A 27,356-nucleotide genomic window follows, 5' to 3' on the forward strand; every position below is an offset into this window, starting at 1 on the left:
CAGATGCACAGTGCGACTAAACCAAAGCGAAATATGATAAGCGTATCGCAAATATGAAGCAATTAAAATACGGCACCAAGGAATCATTGGGCAAACACTGAGGTCGCGGCAGCACAAATCCTGTACACCGCGCGCGTCCTCAAAAACACTTTGTGGTTGCCTTTAGTGCAGTCCAATTACAATCAGTTTATAGTACGTATCACTGCGTCAAATTTTATGCCCAGTTTCGTCCGAGGGAAATTTCTTGTTTTCAGGTATCATTAACTGCGATGGCAAACAAGCAGGCGTGCAAGCGACGGCAGCCGATCGATACGCAGCGGCGTAGCGGTAGAAAGCATCAGGGAATGCAAACAGAAAGCGCAGTTTTTGCAAAGGCGAAACGTTCGTCAACTGAGATCACGCACCTGGCCAGAAGAGGCCATCACAGGGTCGAGCATACAGCAGAGCCGGACAGCACACGTAAGGATTCACCGCCATCGGCCTACTACCACACGGGAAAGCTCAGCTGGCTCAGCCGACGATGGCTCGGTACGCGCGCAGAGCTGATGAACCACAGCGAGTCTCCACACCGTGGTGTGTGCGCAACCGCAGCGCACCTGCTGGCAGTAAAAGCAGTGCTGACCTTTCGGAGAAAGTGCTTGCGAAGAATACTAAAACCACACATACAAAACGACAGAAGATCGAAACCGCAAATGAGCTGTCGTGAAGTAGCTGAGGTGGGACATGAGAGAAAGGGGAAAAAAGAACAGGATGGGGGAAATGAACATTTTGTTGGTGTTCGACTATACCATACAACAGTCCAACTGTGATCACAAAAGAGGAAGGGCGTTTCGGAATACTGCTCTAATTTTAGAGGCTTAAAATTTTTTGAAGGTGTTCATTTTCATCCGCTACAGATTTTTTATTTTTTTTTTATAAAAAAGCTATGAAAGCTACAGAGATGCCGTTTTTGCAGGTTTGTTCTACGGCGGACATCATTTCGAAAAGAGTATGTAACTACAAGATGAGTAATTACTTAATATTTATTGACAAACTCGGGGCAATTTCGGGCAAAAGTGAGATAGCAGGATGGAGACAGTCCTTGTTGAAAGCTATTGTATGTTTTATAAACCCTAAAGCTATCGCATACCGTTAAATATCCATCGCCGAACTTCGCTACGCAAATGAGCCGAAACCAAAACAGCGCGCCTCAAGAGCGCATCACCTTCGTCGACGGAGGCTTATCTGGGGGCGTTTATGTTTATTCGCTCGGAGGCGCTCATAAACGCCCTGGAGCGCAAAGCGGTTGACCTCGCCAGCATATCAGTACCTACTCCAATCATCTGCATCGCTCCAAAGCACGTAGCCTCTGATATGGTATGAGCGCTGTCCTCCCTGCGCTCCCGATCGGCGCGTTTTTTTTAGCATCGCGGTTTTTTTAGCGAGCAATTTTTTTTAGGAATCTGACTGCAGAAAAGTCAAGGGTTATCTTCCTCTTGATGAAATCACAACCTCATGTTCCAGATCATATTCAAGATAACATAACTGTGTACGTAACAAAGTGCTGTATGCAAGAGCCGGCCTTCAGTTTAGCGCTATTCTAACATTCAAAGCGACAACATGTAAAGTGAATCATTGTCTGACTCTACTCAGAAATTACTCGATTTGGAACACAGTTTGGTGACAAAATTTCCCACCAAGGAAGGATATATGGCAAAAAAATCCATGAATGCATTGGTGTAGTTTATGATGAGGTTGGTCAGTCATCTTATAAAGTGAAATTCAGGAGAAAGCTTTTTTAAAAAGTTCTGTGTTAGCGCCGTGAAGCAACTGCGGCTGTGAGCGGCGTACAGATGTGAACATATGGAGAGAGGACAGCAGGAAGGAAGGGGAGACAGGGGGGTTAGTATGCGTCCCAGGCCGACTTCAAGGCGAACTGTGTCGACATTCATCTGGGAAGTCTGCCAGAAAACCCAGGGAAAATCACAGACAGCACAGCTGGTGCGGGGATTCGAACCCGTGTCACCTCCCAGTCTTGGCGTGGAAGGCAGTCAGTCTAACCACTATGCCACGGAAGCTAGCACAGGAGAAAGCTGTGCAGCAGAGAGACCACTAAAGATGACAGTTACACTGGGTAACCATGGAAGCAACACCCAAAGAAATGTACAATTACAATGCACAGGACATTTGAGGTTTCAATTCTGTCAGACAGACTAATGAAGATTTCTCGAAGGTGAAGAAATCGTTATTTTGGGAGTACAGCTTGGAAAATAAATCCTGAAAAGTTAGACATGTCCAATGTTAGTGCAAAAGGGGTTCTGATAATACAGACTCCATTTCAGAAGGACCCCTGTGCTTGCTGGAGAAGTTGGAGCTACTCAATGAGAACCGTGTCAATTTTATTTATTGTTTGGCCGATGGATAACACCACACAAGAGTTCAAAACTGAGTTTATGCAGTGGAAGCACAACATTTCGCCCCATGCCCAAGAATTTGTTCAATCAGGGTGCTTTCGGATACAATATGTCAGCCAACGAGCCCAGTCTTCTATGTTACTTTTTCAGTTGGCACACGCCAAATGTCATGCTCTCTTGAGCTTAGGGCTCTCCTTATTGCATTTGGAAACAGTATCGGTAGGCCAGGATTCCAAATAAACATTGTGACTGGCCTTCACACAGAGCTAGTGGCAAATCAAGGGGGAAGTTATGTCTGAAGTAACAATTCCGCCAGTTGGTGAATATCGATGATGAAGTGACAAAGGACACTAGGACGGAGAAAACATGGAAACAGTCTCACTCTCAACCACTTCTACTTTGACATGAATGACAACAAAATCTGGACACCACTCTTAAAAGCCTTCCTATCGGCTTATCAAAAGGCTTTTAAGAGTTTTCTTTTTTTTTAAATTCCGGGTTAGCGCCACAAAGCAACTGTGGCTATGAGTGGTGTACAGACGTGGACAGATGGAGAGAACACAGCAGGAAGGATTGGGGGACAGGGGGGGTTAGTATGCGTCTATGCGTCCTGGGCCGACTTCAGGGGGAACTGCCGACATTCGCCTGGAAAGTCTTCGGAAAGCCCAGGAAAAATCTCAGACAGCACAGCCGGTGACAGGATTCGAACCCGTGTCATCTTCCAATCTCGGCGTGGAAAGTGATCATCCTAATCACTAGGCCGCGGGAACTGGTTTTTAAGAGTAGTGTTCCGGGTTTTGTCATCATTCATGTCAAAGTGGTTGAAAGTGCGACTATTTCTGTGTCTGCTGCGTCCTACTGTCTTTTGTCACTTCATCATGAAGTTATGTCTTTTTGTCTGTTATGGAGTATTGACAAGTCCAATATCTGTGCCCAGTTTTCCTGTGACTACAGTCGCCGACCGATATTTTGGTCTCTAAAAATTCGGACTTTCCAATTTTCGGACAAAAATCTTGGCACCATCAAACACACCATAGAGCCAATGTATTTCCGCTTCCGATATTTTGGACTGTGTTTCGGATGGACTGCGCGCTTTTTTGTACACATTTCACACCGAGCATGCCTATTTTTTTTCCAGACTTTTCATCTTCCAAGAGTCAAAACAGACGCATTACAGTGCATTTTGGGACTTGATATTTTGGACTGTGCCACAAAGGGAAGCGCGCCAACCCGGCGCATGTGTAGAAGTTCAGCTCATGCACGCGTTGCCTCTCCGTTTCAGATGCATTCCAAAACTTCAGGATAGCCATGAGGATAGCTGATGACAGTGGCAGTGACGACGAGGTTGCCGTTGTGCCCCAGTCAACTGTGGAGATCTTAGAATTGTTACTTGCTCATGGAAGTGTATCACAACAAGGCTACACTAGCAGAAATTCGCTGTGATGTGTTATCCCGTGTCCATGCGGCGAAGCAAACTCTTGTCGACAGTTATTTCAAGCCAGGGTGAGTGCTCAAATAAAGTTTTTTAAACATTGCATATTTAAGCCTTTGCCTACAAAATTCAGACTGATTTTGTGGCTCCTTCAAGTCCAAAAACTCGGTCGGCAACTGTGGTTCTCCGTGATGTCCTGCGGACACAGTAGGCATTAGAATACATTGATGGGCGCTCTTGTTACCCAAGAGCAGTTACACTGGGCTGGCAGAAAGGCGACCCATCAGGACACGCAGACACAGGCAGTGGTTCAAAAGACAAAAAACAATAAATATGGTAGAATTCGACATGAAATAAGAACCCCACCCATATCTATAAATGCCAGTGCTAATCTCATACTTTAGCCCTCGAACTTTATCGAATGTTTGCAAAGACCAACTTTTAGAAACCGGGAAGCTGGGCTACCTAGAGTATTATGGCAGGCCAAGAAATGCAGGGAATATGGAATGTGTGCCATATTTTATATTCTCATTATTATAAAATGCTTGAGAAGTGCTGCACAGATTAACTCCAACACTGTCTCAATTCTAAATTATGAAGAAGACACAAGACGCAGGCTAGCTGGTTATACATGATGGAAGAAAAACCCTGGGACAGAGGAACATTTGTTGTCTTATGTTGCGTGTTCTCTGTCTCGTTCTTTTTCTTCTTCCATCATCAACAATACATTATGAGTCCCATCTGAGTGTCAAGCTCAAGATTTAAACTACACTGAGTTTCTTCCTCACTCAATTGGACACCATGCATGGGACCTGTAAACCTCCAGCACTAATATAATTAGGTTCCACTGGTCAGCAACCGTGCAATGACCAGCAATCAGATATGAGCAAGGATGTTCTATGACATTTTTGGCTGAAAACTACCCTCCAAATCTTTTCCTTCTTGCTTTTTAGCACTGAGCAAGTAGAAAATGGCAACTAGAGCATTTGTTTGGTCACCTTGTTTGGTGTCTTAAAGGAGCATGGAAGTGACATTTAACATGGCTCCAAACGATGCTTCATCTGTGAACCTGTTCACCAGGAAAAATATTTTCGCTCTGCGGTGTATTGTCACTACGCAATAAAATTTACAAAAGACAGCTGGAGAAAGCAGTCAGAGACGAGAGACACGAGCCCCGCGTGACGTAGAAACTCCTCTGTGCCTTTTTTCTTTGTTTTTTCCTTCCCGGCTCACACGCCGCTTATACATGCTTGAACTGTGCCGGAGCCCGTGATACATCACAACGTCTTCTCGTTCACCGAGGCGCTCTTTGCACGTGGAGAGGGTTTTTTAAAGGTGCGCGAATCAGAGCCTTGCTTATGCTCTGTAGGTCACCTGCACTCATCGTTCTTTCGCAGGAGCTCATTTTATTCGTTGCAGAAGACGTCGCGGCGAAAAACAAAAAAATATTTTGGGGGTGACTTCCATGCTCCTTTGAAGGGGTTGAGACAGGTCATCCCAGGTTATCTCAGATAAACATAGAAGATGGTTCCTTGCAGCGTTGTGAACCTGCATTGAAATTTTCACAGCGAAGATGGTAACAGAAGTGGAGAAAATGGGCACCGCGAATACCGAAACTCACGCGGCTTTGACATCACAGTCCTCGCCGCCGCCAGTGAGGCAGCGCATGAGAAGTCACATGCTTACAGCTACCAATGGGAATGGGCGCAACCCATGAGCTCTGTGACGTCTGCGCTTCGCTCGGGGGGGTGTTTGAGGGCTTGTATCTCGCTAAGTACGACACGTAGAAGAATAATTCTTTTTTCCTCAGTATTGTGGCATGCAGAACAATGCGTTCATGATGTAAATAACAACATGCATGAAAGTGTCCCAACCCCTTTAATGTATGTTTTCCATGTTCTGAATTGGTTTGAGATATACTATGATGTTTTTATAATGCAAACATGTGATGCAACACATATCAAATCCTTTGTTAGTAGCAAACTTATTTGCTGACTATATTCTTTCCGTGTACACTATACGCCCTTTTTCTTCTACTCAACCAATCTTCAATGGAGCTCTGACTGATACTTCTCCCCTCGTTTTGTGTTGTTACCAAAGTGCAAATATTAAAGCTACACGAATATTATTTTTAATAACGTGCTTTTCAGACTGTATGATATCCAAATATCTTTAATATTTACACAAAGAGTGACGATGTAAAGGTATTAGGATTGCTTGAGGAAGACCACATGAAACTACCCCTCCTATGAAGTGGTAAGGCTTCTTGCATAATGTAAAAAACCCCGATGCATCATCTTCACCAGCTCGCTTGCTTCCTAGCCATTTTTTCATAAGGCTTCTTGTTCTCTATCTACAGACAACTACCAGTAACTGTTTACCGGCTTCCTTGTTTTTTCTTACATTCCACTGTGTGCATAAGCTTGAGTAAAGAATTATGAAGTTCCTTCTTACAATGCTTGAAATTTGGCACTTCAGATAGTATATTTTATACTCCTTTGAATGGGGTTAGAGGTAGAAAAACAACCCACAATCAAAATATCGGTAGCTCATGATCTGGGGCACTCCTAATGTTAAGGCCACGCAAAATATTGGAAACGCAAATGACTGGAAAGTCACTTCTCCCGCAGAATGTCATACATGTATATAAATGGCAGACTTGCTGATATCAATGATCAGCGCTTATTTGGCCCAGGCCTGCAGGCTGGAAAACCAATGCTCGTACATTGACTTTTTGTGCCTAGGAAATACGAAACACCTCTTTCGCTTCTCGGGAACCATCAACACAGACTGTCATCGACTGGCATTGGGGCAAAGAAAAGTAAAAAGGCAGACAGAAGATAAACTTACTAAACATATCAATACAGGCTAGTTGGTACAGGTCCATGATGAGGAGAGCTAGCAAAACAGCACACAACCACAATGTTGTGCAGTTGTGTGTTGTTTTGCTTGCTCTCCTCATCATGGGCAAACAGAAGACGTCCACGAGAGATTACATTATTTGAGGACAGTGCAAATGCCACCAAATGCCAAAAACAAGGTCCAATGGCATGCTTCCGGATAAGCTGGTGAGAATGAGGCTGGTTCCGGAAAACTGGCCAGTACTTCATGTATGAATATGGATAGCAAATTTTGTATACAGTCGTGCCTCGTTTACGTGGACACTTTCATCCCTGACCAAAATCGTTCATAAAGCGAATCGTTCATGTTATCGAATACCAAGGAAATAACAAAAACAATGATGAAGGTTTATTGGAGCAAATCCCGAATTAGTGCCGGCTTGAAGGTATACTTATTTGCAGATTAGTAAAACATTGGCAACATGTAGAGCCTGCTGCTCATTGTCCTCAAAGAACTGAAGAGCAGTCTGTAGTCCCGCTTGAGCCATAGCAGACATGAAACGTTGGCTCGGCGTTGCTGTAGTCATCGACGCCAGAGCCTGACAACTTGCCTTGACAACTGTGCCTCCTCTGTTCTCGTAAGCTGCCAAGCGACTGCACCATGTTTAACTAAAAGCACAACTCCTTGCACGAGGGTCAATTACCCGTGGATGTGTTCAGAACGGTCATGACATCATATAGGATTTTCCAGGCTCTTCATGTCCACAAACAACCCACTTTCCTCTTATACCGTAGTTCTTGCGGACGGTTGCAAATGAGAGGGCATAGCTCATTACACAACGGAATGTCCTACTTTCAAAAGTTCTCCGGTAGAATGTGGGGAGAGGCTTACATAATAATGAGACAAAAATACATGGACTACATATGGTTTGTATCCTGCTGGACCGTCCATTGTCCGAAAAGCAAGTTTCCATAGTAACGAGACGAAAATGCATTGAAAAAATGTGGTCCTCACAAAAATAGTCTATACATAATTCGAGTTGTCCATATTAATGAGGCACAATTGTCATCAAATAAAAAACAAATGATAGCAAGTCCGTTCCTGGTAAAGTGAAGCGGTTAACTTTGCTATGGATAAGCAGGACATGACTGTATTGCAATGCAATATACAAAACATGAAATGTTTGTATTTTGCAAATGATGCCTTGGGTTTTATGGAATGAAGAAAGAAGAAAAATATGGAGATGGTGGTTCTACAACTGTGGGTTGTATATTTTGTTAGTATGGGTACGCTTTGGATCTCATAAAATACTTCTGTAGTTAAAGTTTGGTAGAAGCAGGAGGAAGGGATAGATAAGGTGACATTCTGGTCAGGATTTTCCAGTTGAAGCAACTTTAAAAGGATTGGTTGAGTACCTTCCAAATGGAGACGTATAACAATTAGATCCATCAGCACTAACCATGCCAGATTATCTTTCGCATACGTCCCTATTTAGCGTACAGAAGCTGGAAAACCATGAAAGTCACACATGAAAAAGATCACAAATCACTTTACAGCACACACCTTCACGTTGCATCTTACACCCTTTGGCCTGGACCACCTGAAGTTGCACCAGAAGAGTGGCACTGATTTACTTCGTGCCTATCCTTCTTAGTAGCAATGAGTGATTCCCATATTCATACCTGCCAACTTGGGGGCATCCGAATGAGGGAGATTTCAAAAGCGGGGGGGGGGGGGGGGGGGGGGTAGGTACGTTTTTTGGCAAATGATCTTGCTATGCGATATAGGAGAAAGCCGATGTTGGGAGGCTTTCATGTGCATATGTAACAGGCACGCTTGACTCCAGCAGACTCATCAGGCACAATTTTTGCAGCAGGGGACTTTCCCATCTCCAAGGAACTATCTGGGTCTCTGGCTGTGACGAGGCCACGCCACTTTCTCAAAAAAATGTGAAGACCATGTCTCTGTTCTCTTCGCGATGCTGAACTGCCCTCACAATCAACACTACTCATTCAGCACTGCCTCAGTAACGTGGCTGAACTTCAGAAGCCCATCTGGACTTCCCAGGAGAGCTACATAGTAGTTGTTGAACAGTTAACAAGTCATTAAAAAAGTAGTTTGCATAATGCATCACAACCATTGTTACAGCTGTACATCGCTGTCGTCAGTTACGTGAATAGCGACTGCAAACACTTTCCGTACACGCGCTTATCATGGATAATATCGTTGTCCGGTCCTTGTCTCGATTTCGGAAAAACTGATGTAGCTAGTACACTATGTCTTTGCACTTAACGTGGTTCTTGTGCTCCCCTGACGTAACGTGGGTAACAACAGTGACGGGCTACCCTGCACACGGAATGTTGATGTTGAAGTCATAAACTGTGCAGAACACATTGTGCCTTTTCCTGGACGCGATCACGCGTCCCAATTCAGTTGTCTATTGCTTCAGAAACACGTGCAGATACTTGTTTTGCTTACACGGAGCTGTGGTCTGCAAAATGCGATGCAGAAACACGGCAAAGGCACCCTTGTCGCCCTAAAACACGGACGAAATGCGCGGAAACTAGGAGCGCAGAATTAGAATAGAAAGCGACAGCAATACCGATGGCAGTCGGGCTGGTATGGGATTGACGTTTACGTCTGTGTGGCCGGACAAAACGCAAACGTTCTAGATATAGAGGGGGAAACTGCATTTTCCTGGAGATTTCCTTCTCGATCGTACAATCGTACAAAACGGTCTGAATCCGGGAGTCTCCCGGATGAATCGGGAGACTTGGCAGGTATGCATATTTTGCTACACATTGTGTTGCATGTAAAATTCAGTTAATTTCGAACTTTACACACCACATTGCAGTAGGATACTTCAGAATAGTTTGTTGCCCCGAAATACTGCGGAGCAGGTACGAACTGCAATAAATCATGAACCACGGTCTCCCGATTTCATTTGATGTGTGGAACTGTTACAGACTCCATCTCCCTCATGCATAAGATCAGGTACAACTTTCAGCGCATTTAATATGCAACGGCAAGCTACATCCCAGTTTAACAAGTTGGTGTATAGCTGTGCACTGTGCAAGAGGGACAGGCAGTCAACAGACACTCACCTTCTTGTTCAGCATTCTCAGGTGGAGGGGGCAGCACCATCCAGTTGTACTTTCGCATTTCAACCGGGACGCGCATGCGCTCGTAGTCCTTCCACTGGCTTTGCAGCGATTCCCAGCAAGTGAGACATGACACCACTGCTCCTGGGAGGGCCACAGCACCTGGTGGACGTGGGTGTTCACGTAGGAACGGGAAGTCGCGAACTGTCAATGGGCGCACACGCTTGCGGTATGTTGTGATACCACAGATGTAACAGACGTAGTGATGCACATTGTACCTGAACCGGAAAGAGTGCAATAGAGATATATTGATTTCATTTCTCAAAAGCAAAACAACAACAAAGAATCTCTGGTATGGGGTCAATAGCGTCTACTAGTAAAAGACTCTTGGCATACACATTGAGGAAAATTATAACAAAGATAAAAGGTGGCACCTTATAAAAGACTACTCGTGCTGGCATGCCCTGCTTGGCAATTGTCTACACACAAAGCCCTGAAGAAGATTCAATCTCATTGTCTCAAAGCAGACAGTTAAATTGTTACCCTTACAAATTACTCAGTTAATATAAAATGTAGTAATTGAAAGTGACACTTCTGTTGTTTCAATGCACCTCTGCAATACAGATTTATAAAAAGGAAAGTTCCTTGTAGTGATTGAAAGGATCACTACATCAGGTTCGTCGACGAGATCAGGACAGATACAGTAATGTGCTCAGGTACAAAAAATGAAGAACCAAAAGCACAGAAATATGTCTACTTCACACATGTCAGAGATACTTCCGCTTTTACTGACTCAATATTACATACAGAAATTAATTTCTAACTGTAATTTTGCAGTTCTCTTCTCAATACAAATCTTTTTCAAGTACGTGGGAATATAGGTTACTACTTCTGAAGGGGAAGATGAAGGGGTGCAGAATGTAACGTGGTGTCGGCTGAAAGTACTATTTACTATCTGTTGAAAGAGGAGCGTGTTCGCAGGCTTATTTGTATGTTCAGATGTTTCTATGCGTGCTGTACTGCCTCTCGACACAGGTATCATCCTGCAAACCTGTCATGAGTTAAAGCGCCAGGAACATGTTTGAGCACTGCCATATTTCGAATACAGCGTCAATGACGTCAGGATTTCGTGCAACACAAGCGCTTTCTATTTCGCTGTAATGTATGATGCTCTGCAAGCAGCGAAAGAAGATACTCATCATGAAATTGCACACACACGAGACTCTTTCGTTATTAGGAATACGCTATGAAACTAGGTCAATGTTTTGCACAGCCCCTCAGCTTTTCCCTTTCCCCTCGTGCACGCAGAACGGTCTCATTGGATCACTTTCAAATAAGGTACCACAACAACTGCACGTGAGGTCCACGTTGCTTCATCGTTTTCACCACAGTGTTGTGGCCCGTCTGCGAATGCCCCCTTATTGCCGCCTCCTGAATCGACAGACGCTTTGTCACGTGCTTTCTCCAACTTTTTCTTTCTCTCATGCGCAGAGACGTACTGTCGTAGCGCAGTATAGGCAGTGTGTTTCTTTCACATGTTCAAACTTGGTTACAGTGTGTCAACAAACGCAATGCGGTGGGCTTTGTATTAACAGTGAACATACATACATGCCAGATCTTTGAATCGATATAATGGATCAAATAAATGTCTAGTTGAGCAAAAAGTTGCCTTAGTTATATCGGAATACCGAATAACTGGGCGTCACGCATGGAACTAGAAGTCGATGGTAGCCAGTACCTGTCGAACAGCGAGCCGAACGGGAAGGCTCCTCATTGGACGAATAGTAGGCAAAACTTTGCATTTTCATTGGTCATGTACTACAATCACAAGGAACAATACAGCCCACTCAAAGCCAAAGTTGCTGCAGAGGACCTTATTAGCGACGTGTACTCCCAGTACACGCTGGTATTCAGCGATGGCTCCATTGTTGGCCACCACACCAAAAGTGCTACCTGCACCTACTACGTTCCAAGCCTCAACATGTCCTGGAAAGGAAAATCTCTGTGGTACCTAATATCCTATGACTGCAGATCTCCTTGCAACTCTACATGCAGCTGCTGCCATCCACGTCAGTGTCATTAACAAGGCAATCATCCTCACTGACACCAGCAACTCTATTCAAAAATTTAGGAACCCTGCATGTGACAATATCCTGGAACACCGCGCCTGAAGACTTTGTGCTCAGCTACCATCGTGTGGCACTGAGATTTCTCTCATCCCATGTTGGGATCAGCAGCAACGAACATGTTGACAGACTGGCATCTGGAGCCCATGTCTGCCGCAACCCATATCTGCCAATATCTGATGACAGCGAATGACATATGCCCATCACAGACCTACACGTAGCCCAACCTGAAATCCGTGACGTTATGGTAAATCACTGCTCCAAACTACTAATGACAGGAATCCCACGGAAACTTCGAACAACAATCCATAGGCTCCGAACCAGGAAAGCGCTTACTAACTCGTAGCTTCTCAACATTGGCACCATGGATGATGCAAACAGCAGGCACTGTCATAAGCTTGAAATCATCACATCCAAGAGGACTACTGCACATACGAAGGGGCACGTCAAATTTCCTGCGGACTGCAAGAACGATACCCTGCAAGCCATTTTGCACCTCAGCAGCACCCTCTCCGCGAGACACGAGGGCCCAGAATTAGGGAGCTTTCTTTGTGCAACGAGGCTGTCTTGGTGTGGCTTCTATAATGACTCCGACCCAACTCAGGTTTCCAATTGGAAGATGCACTACACCACTGAGCCTACCTACTTCATGCCCTCATCTTCTTATCCTCTTCAGCTACAGTTACTGTCCACAGCTGTGAGGCCAACAAAGGCAAGCTGTTACAACATCTCATTGGTCATTGGCCCAGTGTTGTGTGTACCCAAACTATAGGCTCTACCGGAGCTGCTGGGCTCTGCACATCACTCCAGATAGTCTGACTCACTTCATAGGCAAAACGACTCCATATAATTCATTTAGAAATACAGAAAAGCCATCCCCCAAAATAATACAGCATAAGCAATTTTGCAATGGAATATATCTTCCACAATAAGAAGCACCCGCTTAATGTGATTTTAAATAATTGTAAGTAAAGGCAGTCAGCATAGTCACAATGCTTTTTTGCTCACAAGAATTTTGCTCAGGTATAAAAAAACTAGACTAACCTTCTTCGTGCGCGCAGTGCATCCTCTGGAACAGGTGAGCTCTCATATGCTGCCCACTGCGCCACCAGTGAATGGAAACAGAATGGGCAAACCAATGCTACACCATCCCCTGAGACACAAGTGTCCAAAAGCGGAAAGAACGGGGTAACCTCCGATGGGGTATCTCCTCCAACAGGTCTGCTGCTCAGAGGAAGAGGAGCATCAGGGCACACTTCACCACACGTGGGACATGCAGTTCCACCAGTCACGGGGGGCAACGCGTAGCGGCGGTGGCCGGGAGGCCCTGCTCCTGCCCACTCGAGAGCGTCCCACTGACGCCACAGTTCCGTATGGCACTCAGCACACAACAGGACTCTTCCTTGAGGGTCCATTGGCCGGGCCGCGATGGGGCGGGGAAGATCTTCAACGAAAGGAAAGAAGGGACTGGCACCGGGGCGTGTGTCACAAGGCAGCATTGCATCTGATGGTCCAATCTTCTCACAAAGATAGCAGCCCAGGTAGGAGGTCTTGCGAGGGGCAGCTACATGGAAGGAAGAAAAGACACCCTGTCAATGTCCCAGTTTCTTCGCCATCTACCACTAAGCACTAAAGCCCCATCCAGAAAGTTTGCCAAGCCAGATGACATTGAGAGAGCATTTGGAGTGGGATGGTGGTAACTACAAGAGATTTTCAAGCAGTAGCACAAGTTTTTACTATTCAAACTTGGTTCATTTGTGTAACGAATGCACTTTATTGCAGGCGGGGAAATAGAGGGATAAGATTGAAGTATGCCTAGCATTTTGCCAATGAACTATTACTATGCTGTATGCGAGACTAGCAGTTTTGACACAATTTTTTAGCTAGAACGTACAGTTGCTTCAAAGTGAGTCGTAGAACTCTCTCATGGGACATCTAGAAGGTAGCCATGAAATATAACCCATTATGATTAACTGCATCAAACATAACAGCTGTACAAAAGGACATCTTTGTGGCTAAAGTAACGTTGCTTAGCTGCAAGTAGCCAAGGCTATGGCCTGCTTTGATGTAGTGACATGTTTCAGTGAGTAACACTTCCACACACACACACATACATCCACAGACTTTGCTACATGCAACAAATCAGGAAAACGAATAAAAAAATAATGTGACATACTGTAGAAGAAATGCATCCTTCACAGATCACAGCTAAACATTATCATAGGTCAGTGAAGCAGGCAACAATACAATGGATACAATGTTGAAACACAAAGCCAGGAGGCATGCCCTATACCAAGAAATTCCCCGTGTTTCTCAGACAGTGGGGGATCCTCCCTGAGAAACACGTCTTTTCTTTGTACACAGAGAGAATGGGAACTTTTGCATTACCTTGTGGGGCACTCGAAGTCTCTCTAAGAATCTTGTAGCTACGCTGTGGCTCCGCCGTGCCAGCAATCTCAAACACGTGTAGCTGTCGCAGAAGGCTCTTATAGCACATGGAACACACGACAGCATGCCCCGCATTGGGGCTCAAGGGCCGGGCCCCTGGTGGGGGCGCCACTCCTCGCAAGAAAGGGAATGATGGGCCGTTTGAGCCTGACGTAGCAACTGTGCGCTGGGCACTTGGTTGAAACTCAAGGCCACAAGCAAAGCATGTAAATGCTTCAGAGTCTCCAGGCGAGGCTGCAGGAGGAGTGCTGGGCCTGCAGTAGTGTACAAGAGTGAAACTGGAGATAACGGAACTGGAGATACAAGGAAGTAGGCGAAAGTGTTTTATTTTGTACATATGATCCTCAAGTTCCTCATACATCAGAGCAATTCAGCTAATTCAAGAAGCAGCAGAAGAAAATGGTGGCTCGCCTCTTCATGTTTGACTCTCACAGTTGTTACAGATATTAACTGGGTATTGGAAAGCAAACTGAACTGGCAGGTCCATGTCCTTTGCACAACGCTTCTTGACAGAGAACTGAGCACAGCTGAGCAATTATGCTTCTAAGTACCCGTTTCTGCACATTTTCTGTAGCTGCTATCATTGCACTGGAGCACATTTTGTAGTGGTGGGTAAATCCATAATGTGCTGATCCATGCAAAAATCGTTACATTTGGTACATTTAAGAGTTCAATAATGAACATGGGAAAGTCTCGACTTTTAAGTCGTATCCGTGCTGTTACAACAGAGTAAGAATGTCGCACTATGGCACCATGTATGTACAACCTTCTGCAGCTTTTTCTTCTTATTTTTTTTGCACTCCGATGCAGAGCAACAGGGTGCCAATTTAAGCCAATGCCAAAAAAATCTGATTTTGCTCGCAGTTATTTTCGCAATTTAAATATGTAATCTGAGAAGACAATCTCACATTTTTGAGTTTTATAAAACTGATGAGTATTGAACTACTTATGCGTGTTACTGCATGCCATTAGATCAAAACTCACCTGCTTGTCATGTGCTGCGAAACCTGCTGTGGAACATGCTGCACTGGAGACTGTTGAACATGCTGCAGAACATGTTGTGGAGTATGTTGTGGAGTATGCTGTGGAGCATGCTGTGGAGCATGCTGAGAAGGATGCTGAGGAACATGTTGAGAAGCATGTTGAGGAACATGCTGCGAGGGATGCTGAGCAGTGTGTGGCGAGGCACGTTGTGGAGCATGACGTGAAGAAAGATGGTAATGCCTCTCAGAGTGGGGCACAGCAAGACGTTGAAAACGATCCCACTGATCTAGAAGGACGCGGTGACATGGTTCACACACGTGTACCCTCCCTTGGGGGTCAATGGCATCTGCACCCAAGCTAGGAAAGAAAGGGCAGTTGCCAATGGGGCGGACGTACACCTGAAACAAAATAGACTTACGTCAACGGAAGTAATGCAGTGCTGTGCTGGCATAAGAGATTAGATCACAAAACGAGGTTGAGATACTATTCACCTGATAGCTGGAGTTGTAGCATGTGGAGCACCAGAGGGGCCAGTCCAACTTACACAAGCTTAGTACTCTCATATTTGTCTTATCAGCAGCTCACAATATATAAAACGGAACTATGTTTTAGAACCATGCTTTTGCTTCTTCCGGTTATTATTTCGTATGATTTAAATGGCAACCCCCAAGTCAGTGTTGTGTGTTGTCGAGCTGTCTGTTATGCTGATGGAATTCTGCGCACCTTTGTTTATGGCTTTCTCACTCACACAATTTAAGTGAACACAAATTAGTCAAACCAAGGAGGAGGAAACAAGAGAGCGGCTGTATGGAAGTTGTGGATAACATCACCTTGAACTTGAGGTGGACACAGACACAAGAACTTTACAGGATGAGGCTCAGAGCCTTGTCCAGTCAAGTTCAGTCAGTGGTGTGTACAGTGCAGCTTGTGGAGCAGCACAGAATGCCAAGAGCTGGCATTCTGGAATTGGAATTCAACTCAGCTTCTTGACTTGCAGAGTGGAAAGGAGTTTCACTGGAGCTTTTTTAACCATCATTTTCCAGCAGAACTCCAAAGTCTGCAGTTAAAACTCGGTAGCAATGTGGATTCACACAGAAATGATGTATTGTAGCCAAATGTAATGCACCAAGAAAAGTAAAAACTGCACAAAATGTAATGCACCAAGTAAAAACTGAACACTGAACTGAACACGATCATGTGAAGTTAGCAGCTCAATTCCCTCCTAAGTTAATCTGGGACTAGTCAAATGAAATGATGGATGCACATATCACCACTGACACTGAGTTAACCACTGAGTTAAAATAAAACTTAGAAAGCAAGTGTTTTATGCACAAGTCCAGCCATCTACACTACTAGTCCTGCTACTTGTACATTACAAGATAGGATTTCTGGTTCCGTGAGATTATGAAAACCACCCACAAGCACCATTCAGAAACCTGTTGTATGAAAAAAGAAGGTGCATGAAACGTTCTACAGGAAACCACATGTGGTGCCAAGTCTGTACAAACAGTAGGAATGGACTAGTGAAATGGTAATAAGGCAGAACACAGCCCCTGTCAAGCGTCACCTGTCAGAAGAACAATGCAGTGTAGAACATCAGTACACAGATGTTGACATTTTCCAAGGCTGTCGCACAGCCACTTTAAAGGTGTATTTCCTTTCCTCAATCTGTTCGATTGGAAAAATGGCCCAAAATAAAGCTACTACACATAAGGCCATGCATGTGAGAGTAGATGATGAAATAAGTTCAGCCTGTAGAACAACCATTGCAAATCAATAGCATCACATATTTAGATTGGAAATACATTCATTCCTCAGTAAAAACAATTACGGACAACACACCTAATAAGATGCCTTTTTTTTTTTCTTGCTAGCAACTCTTTTCTTCGTTACAAATTAACCCATTTGATACCATTGTTCCCATTTGGGAACAAAAACATTACCTTAGTCTAAGCGATCCCGCAACTTTATTAACGCCGATATGATGTCCAAATCAGCTTTCATTGTATGCTAAGATATCAATACTCAAAAGTATGACCCGAAATCGCGCTTAGGAGTTTACGTTTTCAGTTGACAGGGGGATTCGTCTGCCGCATTTACCAAAGTTGCAATTTTTGCTGGCAATTGAGTTTCTATCACGTGCTGCAGGGGCGTCGCCTACCCGTTGTTTATGTAACTGTCAGTGGAGAGTGCAGGGAGACAAATAAACATATATGTGTGGTTATAAAAGTTCGCTAGCCAAATATTCCAATGTGAGGCAAAGATTTCCTCAGTTGTTCCCATTTGGGAACAATGGGTTGAAGTACATACTTTTCTGTATTGAACGGCTTGACGCTTCTGAATCTCTGCAGATATCTTCAAAAAAAGTTCTCGGACATTAGTAGAAGCCTTGGAAGTAGTTCTAGGAATCAGCGGTGGACACGAGAATAATAGTGTTGGGGTATGCACAACCAAATGTGACAGAAACATGACCTATGAAGACCAAGAAGCCATAGCACAGCCACTCTGCCAGGTGATGTAGCGGGCATGTGGAAGGAAGAAGCGGAAATTGCTGTGGCCCGCCACACGTATAGAGTACACGTCATGAACCCCTAAGAAAGAGGAACAGGGGCACGGCCGGTGCAAAATGGGTGAAATGGAAAGGTTGCACTATCCTGGCAGGCCACGAGTCAGCCTGAAACAGTTTCCCCCCCTTGGTGGTTTCTCGCCCTTTACACTGCTCAAAACATTTTTTGAATCATGAGTTTAGCTGCCTTCTAGTGTCAGAGTCTGAGAAATGGGCTCGTCAAAAATGAGCTTTGGGCTTCCGTGTGGTGTATCCGGTTACCCTTCCTTGCGCTTGCACCGCAGAGAGTGCAAGACGGTACTGATACAAAGAAGAACAGTTTGTGTTGGCCCGTGGACGGCGGCAATGAGACACAACTACTGCACGCCATTGCTCAAGTCAATCAGTTCAACCGCCGTCCTAGCGTGAGGCTATGCACATCTGCGCGCTGGGCTAGTCCATTATAGTTAGTCAGTAATATATATAGGGTGACACGATCTCTCCTGCAAGTTGAGAGTTCAGCTTCATGACTGTATTCGATTTTTCGGTAGGTTTGTCAATAACTACAGTCCTGCTACAGTCCTGTCGTTACTAGCAAGAAATGGAAAGGCAACTGCTCAGACACATCCAGCAAAAACCCCGCATCGCAGCCTGGACACTTCACCTAGATCTAGGATGTCGACCTAGACATGACCAGCTACGCTGCATGAGAATTGTTGTGGAGGGATTATTCGCAGCTTGTGATGGTCCGTTCAGAAGAAGAGGTCCACTTGGCAAACCCTGTTCTATACCAAGAGCAGGACAAGGGCATTATTAGCCTCCGAAGGAAAATATCGCGGCTGCAGACAGTGCTGAGAAGAATGGAGCACCATATACAAAGTCTGTCAAGTGCATCTGTACATTCAGTGCGCAAAACTTCTCCAGGAGTGAGACTTGCTGTTAGAATGTTTTGATGTTGCGAGAGCCCATTGTTCCCATTTGGGAACAATCCATATCTGGGCAACGGCTGCAATATGCAGCCGTTGCCCAGATATGGATTGCAATATATGGATGCAATATATGGGTTGCCCAGATATGGATTGCCTTGCAAATTTATATTTGCGTATACGTGTCTCCACATAATAAACGTTTCTTCAAAGCCCGGTTGTTGTAGACTTATTGGAAAGGAGGGCGGGCACTAAAGGGTTAATCTATCGAAACTTCCGATACAGCTTTCTGGCTTAGGTCTACCATGCAAGGCTGGGTACTGTTGGTATTTCTCAACCTGGCAGAAAACGAACTACTTCTTTAGCCAACAAATTTCAAGAACTGCCACACACCAGAAACTCTCACCATAAACCAGCTAACCAATACATCTGGAACTAACAAGCTCAAGGTAACTATACAATAACTTTGGAAGACTTAAAAGAAGCACATAAGGACAATGCACGGTAATGTAAATATCAGCACAATCACCTATCTCATTCAGGGAATCACCGGGCAAAACTTGGGCAAAAGTATGTACTGACCATTGATAACACAAAAAGCTATGTACTACCATTGGTGTGTACTGTTACTGAATGGGCTAGATTATGCGAATATCGTTTCAAAACAAGGCATAGTTCCCGCAAAAGCTGCAAGACTCGTAAGAAAAAAATGCAATGCATGAAACAGTGGCAGATCCACGACCCTCTGGCATACTGCCACTGTACCATGTATCTCACATAATACCACACAATGGAAGCAATGTTGTGGAATGGTCGAAGGAGGTCAGCGAGTTAGTAGTACATCAGTTAAAAGCACCACAGGTTCGTAATTGGGAGTGAAAGGTGACCAAAGAATCACTGAGAGCAGCAAACAAGTGGAAGTGAACTAATGACCAAGACAGGTAGATCACATATGACAGCCTTTCAGCAAGGGTGCCAATGAATAGGACTTTGAACTTATTTTGAATGTTGTTTTGACTACCATCACAGTTGTATATCACATGCATGACAAATAAACTTGGCATGCCTTTGTGGTAATTCACCTCGACGTGATCCTCCTATGTTTTCCGAGTATAACCAATGACCAGAGTTAGGAAGCAGTTTTGAGCTGGCGGCTCTTATATGAAGAGTCAAGTCTTCATTAGATGTGTGTCGCTACACCACGATTCCCCTTGCCAGGGCTCCTCTACAAGTGAGACGAGGGCCCACAACACCTGTGATAGCAAATTGTGCTTACGTGTATACTGAAACCACAGTCTTTTGGTATGTAACGTAGCTTGATGATAAGACGATATCTCGTTTTACAAAACAAGTTTGGGATGGGGCCTCTCTCTCCTGCTTTAATGTGGTTTGTAACTATTCTGAACTGCATCCAGGATAGTAGTGTGATGCAAGCTCAGCTGAACTGTGTGATGAATAGTAACGCAGAATTGTGCACAACTGTCAATGGACTGCTAACTCTGAAGCTCGGTGGAAAAAAGTGATGACACAATAAATTTCAATGAATCTTGAGAATCACAAATGACACATGAATTTTACAAAACTACAAGTTAATATTACAGTTTGCTACACAAGTCCATGGTGCAGTTAAGCTAGTCATTGAGCAAGACAGTTTCTCAGTACTCACCCAACGATTAGTTACCTGTAGTACTTCTTTTAAGTTAGCAATATGACATAAGTCTTGCCAAACCGCAGCCTGAGGCACACTACGGGGTGACATACCACTGATGTCATGCTGCTAAACGTGCAGTATGAGAGAAGAATAACGACTAGTATATTTGAAATCCAACACTGGTGCCCACAAATCAGTGCAACACAGCAATGCAATGTTATTGCCCTAAAGAAAGGCTTATTTATGAAGGAAGCTTCATGACTATAAAATGTGTGCCAATGTGCAGCCTGGTAGCTCTACAAACAACTGTTGCTGCGCATACAGCCACAGGTACAACACTCAAACAAAATTTGCTTTGGAAATGCCCCTTTCGGATTCTGGATCAATTCAAGAGTCGTTTAAACTGTCATAAAATAGCTATCCAAGACATGAAGTAGCCTGAAATTTCAAAAATGTACAAAAATATTTTTGTCAATGTACTAAAGAAAAGGACTGCATTCAATGGGCTATGAATAAAGAAAGCATCAAAATAGCAGCAAAGATAAAGGAAGCTCCATGGGAGGGAGGGAGGGGGGATGGGATACACCCAAGGATGCATGCACTGTTGATGAGTAATTTTCTCTGCTCAATGTTACCGTTTTTGCGTATTTTTCCTTGACGTTACCACGTTTGTTCCCAAAGTGTACCAAAATTGTTTCTAGTTTAATAACTTACCCGTTTTATGCTGGAATACAGTACAGCATTAAACAACAAGTTCACTGAACATTATACCCCCGTCATACAGGCAGCTTTCAAAGATAAGTGAAACAAATGGTAACTGAACATGCACGTAGTGCCACCAAGTGTGTCACGTATCAACTTTATCTAATTTTGTGCCAGTGAATACCCATGAGGGTAACCTGCCCGGCTACAAAGGGGAAAGCACAACCTGAACTTCTCATAGGGCATTGGATCCAATGTTCCCCAGTAGGCTGACGCTTTACACACTTGGTGGTGCAACATGCATGTTCATTGGTTCCAGTGAACATCTATTGGTTTACATCATCATCCATTGGTTTCAATTCTCATTGAAGACTGCTCCCTTGTGACAGGGCTATTACGTTATCTCACTTTTCTACTGTCTACAGTACTTGCCTTTTTGCTGTTGCACATACAAGCTGTGTTCAAACACATTCAACACGTGAAGGATGCTATTTCTACGTAAATGTTTCTTTCCTGACACGGATTTACGATGATGTGTATAGCTGTGTCCTGATAAAAATGTATATTTAACATGGGCAGTTGAAAGAGCACCGGTACTCTCTAATTTTTTTGCCTACAGGGCAGTCAGAGCAGCAGTGACATTAGCTTTACTGAATCACAGTTTGAGGTGCACTGTGGGATCATGCAGAGCTGATGTCATGCTCCTAAACATGAAATACTGCAGGAAAACAATGACACTCCAGATATGAACGGAAATGGAACAACTTACGTGACTACTTCACATCCGCATCCTGTCGATAATACAAAACCTCGCATGTCAAAGTTTATAAAATTTAAGTAACGTTATGGTTGAGAACGCAACGATCATGGATGAACAAAACACGGCGCTGTTTGCCCATCCCTGTTTTTTATTGCGTTCTCCACCATATTCCCCTGTCTCGAAGGATATCCGTAATCTCTAACAAGCAATGCGAATTCATACGACACATTACCTATGTCTACTCTAAAACCTCTATTATACCTCATGAGGTGATCACCAACTAGCAGCAACTCAATGCAGTAGTGGCGCGGAAAGCACAATCATTATCGTAAAGCCACCAATTGCTCGCCCTATCAACCAGACACCGACCTGCACTAGTGGAGGCCCAGAACCACAGACACAGGCTGCAGGGTCCGGAAGACTGAGGTCTAACGCCGCGGCCGGTGGAGAACCAGACTCCATGCCGGCAAACGGTCCATTGTCCGTTCTCTTGAGCCAGTACATGCGCTTGTGCCTCGGAGTGCCGCTTTGCTCGTGAGCTTCCCACTGTTGCGTTAGGAATGAATAACAAAGAGGACATGCCAACACAACGCCATCGGGTCCTGTAGCACGCTCAGCCCCTGCTGGTGGCAGGTGCGATTCTAGGAAGGGGAAGTAAGGTCCTCTATTTGCTCGAGAGTGGAGTGGATACTCAGCCCCGGGCCCGCCACACACGTAACATACCGCAAGACCGGGTTCTTCTTTGACTCGGACTCCGTACGCCGACGACATGCCGCACGAAGATTTTGCTTTGCCCTTATGACGGACGCATAATTGAGGTTCTCATTGTCACTGTGCGCACAAGGGAGTCCATCCGTCCGGACAGTGTCATGGCTACATGGGGCTTACAGTGAGCGCGCAGCGACTTGGTTCTCGTCTTTGTAGGTCCTTGGAAGTACCACACGGCGCCGTAATATTGGAAGAAGCGGCATTGTTTGTGGACGGAGGATTTCAACTACTCGCGCCATGCTAAAGCTTCACAATTCGGCGGCCATGTTAGGTAAACGGTCCCAGCGTGCATTGCAGAGACGAGTGTCGCCACCTGCCATCTGTCAGGCGGGATGGAGCTTGCGCATGCGTAACATTTGTCGTCTGCTTGTGGAAAGAAACCGCGATGTGCATACTTCAAGAAGGACAGAGGGGGAGTAATCAAGAGCAAAAGGAAAGGTAGACGCCACGACACAGTAGACCAGTGCGTTGATACAGTAGGCATAGGTTAGCCGCGAGAAGCTTATTGCTCTAGTCTTCGTTGGTGGAGGTGGTGATGGAACTGCTGCTCTTCCTTTGTCTCACATCACGGCATTCAAAAGTATCTTAAAATAAAATTTGCAGACACTGTCTCGGGGCACTGTCACTTCTACCTGAATGTAACTGACTTCGTCAGCTTACGTAAGTGTTGTAATATTTCTTATAAATGGAAACCACCAGTAGCGCATTTTCTTACATGTCACGGATAGCCCGTGGTTACAGAACACTTGCACTTTGCTTCCGAAGCAAGAAAGTGGTTCGTCACATTGCAGGTGTCCCCTTTTTACCAGGGATCGGAACCGTTAGTTTTTTCGGTTTGGTTTGGGTTCAAGTTCGGGCATATTGGTTCGGTTCGGGTTCAGCTCCGCAGCAGCGCAAAATATTGGTTTGTACCGGTTTAAACCGGTTCGAACCGGTTCAGGAAAGTGTATTTTGAGCACATTGTTATCGGATAAAAGCATGCACACCCTTACGATTCTCAAATAACACAAATGTATACGTTTGTTGTTGTTGCCGACCCAGCATTGGTTCACAGTAACACTGCGTGTTACAGATGTGCGTTTCAGTTGCAACGCTACGTTAGCATACTGTACTCAGTTCTCTCATCGTATACACCCTGTGACATCCTGCTCAGGGACTGGCCGTTATTTTCAGTCCGAAATGAAAACAAAACTTGGGGTTGCTGGACGACAAAAAATCGCGTGCAAGAAAGCCTAGAACTGCCAGAAGGAAGAAGAGAAAAAATAAAAATAAAACACGACCAATGGTGCTTCTTGTCCTTTCTGACCCATATATTTCGGAAGTGCGCAAGGTGCCGCCTCCATGGGCGTTTCGCTTGTTTTTCTTTCCTTTTTTTTCTTGTAGAAATAATATAACAAACCTCGGTTTAGTCAGTTTTTAGCCTGAGCTAATTTAGCCTACCATACGAAATACGAAGGAGGAAATACGAAATATCTCGCGCACTGCGGTTTCAGCTTCGTTTTGTGTCTTCTGTTTTGCACAAACTTTGGACCACTACGTGGTGAACGTGGAGGCCTGTCGCGTGTGAAAATGACGAAAAAGAAGTAGCGCGAGCCATCTGTACACTCGGGAGACAGAAAGGCCCGGTTTGACTTGAACACCCCTCGTATATTTTTCTCAATTTAGCTCAACTCACAACCAGGCCGATTCCGTATTCTCTACGTAGGAACGAACTTTACAATATTCCGCGTTCAAGAACCACATGGTCTATACAGCTGCTTTCACACAAACTACCACTTCTTAATAATACACATTTACAAAATAACATTTCTATTGAATCACTTTCACACTGATTAATAAGGTCATTTTACGTTGACTGACATCTATGTGGATTTCATTATGTACATTTCTGTATCTCATTGTGTTTATTACTATTTCATTTGCTTATACTTTAGTGTCCTAAAGTCAATTAGGTAAAAAGCGCCCCCAAAAAAGCCAAAACCGGATGTAATTTCAGGTGTGGTTGCTGATTTATGACGCAAACGACGAGATGGAATTGTCGCAGTGTCCCGAAAATGTTTATGTTTTGTAACCAACCCAATTTAGCGTTACCGCTGTCGCAAAAAGAAAAAAAAAAGAAAAAGGAAGAAAGAGAAGATAATGGACGACGAAGTAAAGTTATCGACTTATTTAAACGAGATTCCAAATTTAGCGCTATTGCTCATCCTATGCGAATACTGTATCGCGAATACTATAGTGAACGCAAGGAAGTACATGAAGGGCATTGCTGTCGGAATGTGTTGTTACTGACAGGGTTAGTGAACCATTTCTAGCGATAAGGTAGGATATAATGTTTTACGGCTACGCTTTTTTTAGCACACAGAAACATGAAGGGATAGAAAAGAACATGCAATAGGTGTAGCGGCGACAAGGACAAGAACAATTGAAATATAACAGTCGTTGAAAAAGCCAAAGAGCGGCATGAATCGAAACAAGCACCTCTCGATTGCCGGTCGAGTGCGCTAATCACTTACGCTACACGGGCACCTGTCATCCGACGACTTACCAAGATGCTGAACTCAACTAACGGACGCACACGCACTCTTCACATTCTCTTCTATACATTTCTTCTTGTAATTGGTTAGCGCACTCGACCGGCAATCGAGAGGTGTGTGGTTTGATTTCCGCCGCTGTCTGGCTTTTTTTACGACTGCCATATTTCAATTGTTTATATGCTTAGGCACCTTGAGGCTTGTGTTGTGTTCGCCTGTTGTGTGTGGTTCAGCCTCAGAACGATACTTTCCATCATGTTGACAATAACAAGTACATGATTGAGAAACGCCGAACTTGGATAGTTGGCAAAAGGGGCGTGTCCTGTTTTAACAGTGTGGATGACCCATCTTCGTAAAAAGCAAAGAGGTTTGGGGGACTACACTTTTAAAACAGAGGGGGTGGGGTAATGACTGAATCGCCGTTGTTGGCCGCACAGAAGTGGCCATCGTCACGACTATAGCAAAAGAAGAAAAAAACGGACGGAGGATGAAGGGTGGGGATGCGGAGAGGGTGCGTGAGTCTGTCGGGGAGTGCAAAGGGTTAGAGGGGTCGTCGGGAAAGACCCGCCTCCTGCAGAAAGAGAACAAGGTTCCTTGCTTTAGCGGAACGTTCGGCATAAGATCCACCGGGGTAGAGGGACAACAGAACTTGGCCGCATAACACTCTCCTAACGAACCATAATCCCGGTGACATATCGTTCTCTCCCTTTATTCATCAGGGAGTTTTATGGCGAATTCGGGTGGTCATTTCGTGGCAACTTTTTTTGCGAGATCTCGCCAGTTTTGCCAGATCTTGCTTGTTCGCGTGACACTTTCCAAACGCCAGGAATTTGCCAGCACACTTTTTCCGCCAGGCCTCGAAGCGACCGGACAGCGGATTGCTCAACTATATCAGGAGTCGTCACATCCGCATTAGCGAGGGTGGCGAGGACCCTCATTGGCCCGCGAGGGCCCTCATTGACACTTATGCAGTTAGTTGTCACAAAAAGGCGTACGATCTGTACTTTTCACGAATCAGGAGGGATAATGCTGTGACAACTCTGTGCACTGGTAGGTTGACCTTCAGCGTGTTATGTGGTCAAATTCTCTTTTAATAGTGTTTTATTAATTCCGCGTTAGCGCCGCGAAGCAACTGTGTCTATGAGCAGCGTACAGACATCGACAGATGGAGAGAGGACAACAGGAAGGAGTGGGGGACAGGGGGCTTTTAAGAGTGTACTTCCACTGCTGGCTTGAAAGTGCTTCGTACACTAAGTGCCAGTCGAATACACTACACAACAATCTCACGAAAGTGAATATTAAGCCCAAAGGGTGGAATGAACGTCGCGTCATAACTCCCTCGTTCTGATGGAGCGCATAGGGGACTCTGTTGTGCCAGTTTTCGGTTTTATGTAGTCTCGACGCCGGTACCATTGCCGAATTTTCAATTTCAGGTTGCTTTTACAAGTGTCAGTATAGAATATAACATGTATATGACTCGGTAAAAAACAACAAAAAGAAAAACACACATAAAGCAGGTCGTCGTATTAATAATAATAATGTTTATTTTTACCAAGGGTTTGCCAGGAGGGACAGGACAAAAACCGCAGCTTGGCGGGGCCTGGCCCCGTCAAAGTTCACATGCAGCGAAGGATTATGTTCAGTTATAATACATCAACTATGAAATTACAAATGAAAAATTTAGCACACTTCAATTTGTCCCGAACGGTAGCATATACATTAAGATTACAGTTAACTAATTGACTTTAAGACACTGAAGTACGAGACAAATGAAACAGTAATAAGCACAATGAAATACAGAACTGTACATGATGAAATACACACATACCTCAGACAATAAAATTACCTTATAAACTGAGGTGAAAGTGATTCAATAAAAATGTTATTTTGTAAATGTGCATTATTAAGAAGTGTTACTTCGTGTGAAGGCAGCTGTATAGATAAAAAGCGATAAAAACCGTGCTGTTTGGTGGTACATTCTAAAAGCGATGTCCAGTGCTTCGTCTGTTTTGTCTTTCTGTGTCCCCTGCACTGGGGTTTTATCGCTTTTAGCTGTATAGACCATAGTTCGTCCTTGAATACCGAATATTATAATGTTCATTCCTACGTAGACAGCACGAAATCGGCCTAGTTGTGAGTTGAGCTAAC

The 27,356-nt window shown here is 44.5% G+C and overlaps 1 protein-coding gene across 1 annotated transcript in view; it reads right to left on the reverse strand.

Annotated features, from left to right (window-relative positions):
- Window positions 1-22,968, reverse strand: part of LOC135377742 (uncharacterized) — a 65,430-nt gene extending 42,462 nt beyond the window's left edge. The window contains exons 1-5 of the mRNA XM_064610385.1: window positions 22,279-22,968; window positions 15,326-15,723; window positions 14,282-14,595; window positions 12,938-13,457; window positions 9,771-10,045 (exon numbers count right to left, since the gene is read on the reverse strand). Coding sequence (XP_064466455.1) covers window positions 9,771-10,045; window positions 12,938-13,457; window positions 14,282-14,595; window positions 15,326-15,723; window positions 22,279-22,680 — 1,909 coding nt within the window. The 5' untranslated portion in view covers window positions 22,681-22,968. The remainder of the gene's footprint in view (window positions 1-9,770; window positions 10,046-12,937; window positions 13,458-14,281; window positions 14,596-15,325; window positions 15,724-22,278) is intronic.
- Window positions 22,969-27,356: the final 4,388 nt, after the last annotated feature.

The sequence above is a fragment of the Ornithodoros turicata genome, chromosome 1, assembly GCF_037126465.1.
Source record: "Ornithodoros turicata isolate Travis chromosome 1, ASM3712646v1, whole genome shotgun sequence".
NCBI classification, from domain to species: domain Eukaryota; kingdom Metazoa; phylum Arthropoda; class Arachnida; order Ixodida; family Argasidae; genus Ornithodoros; species Ornithodoros turicata.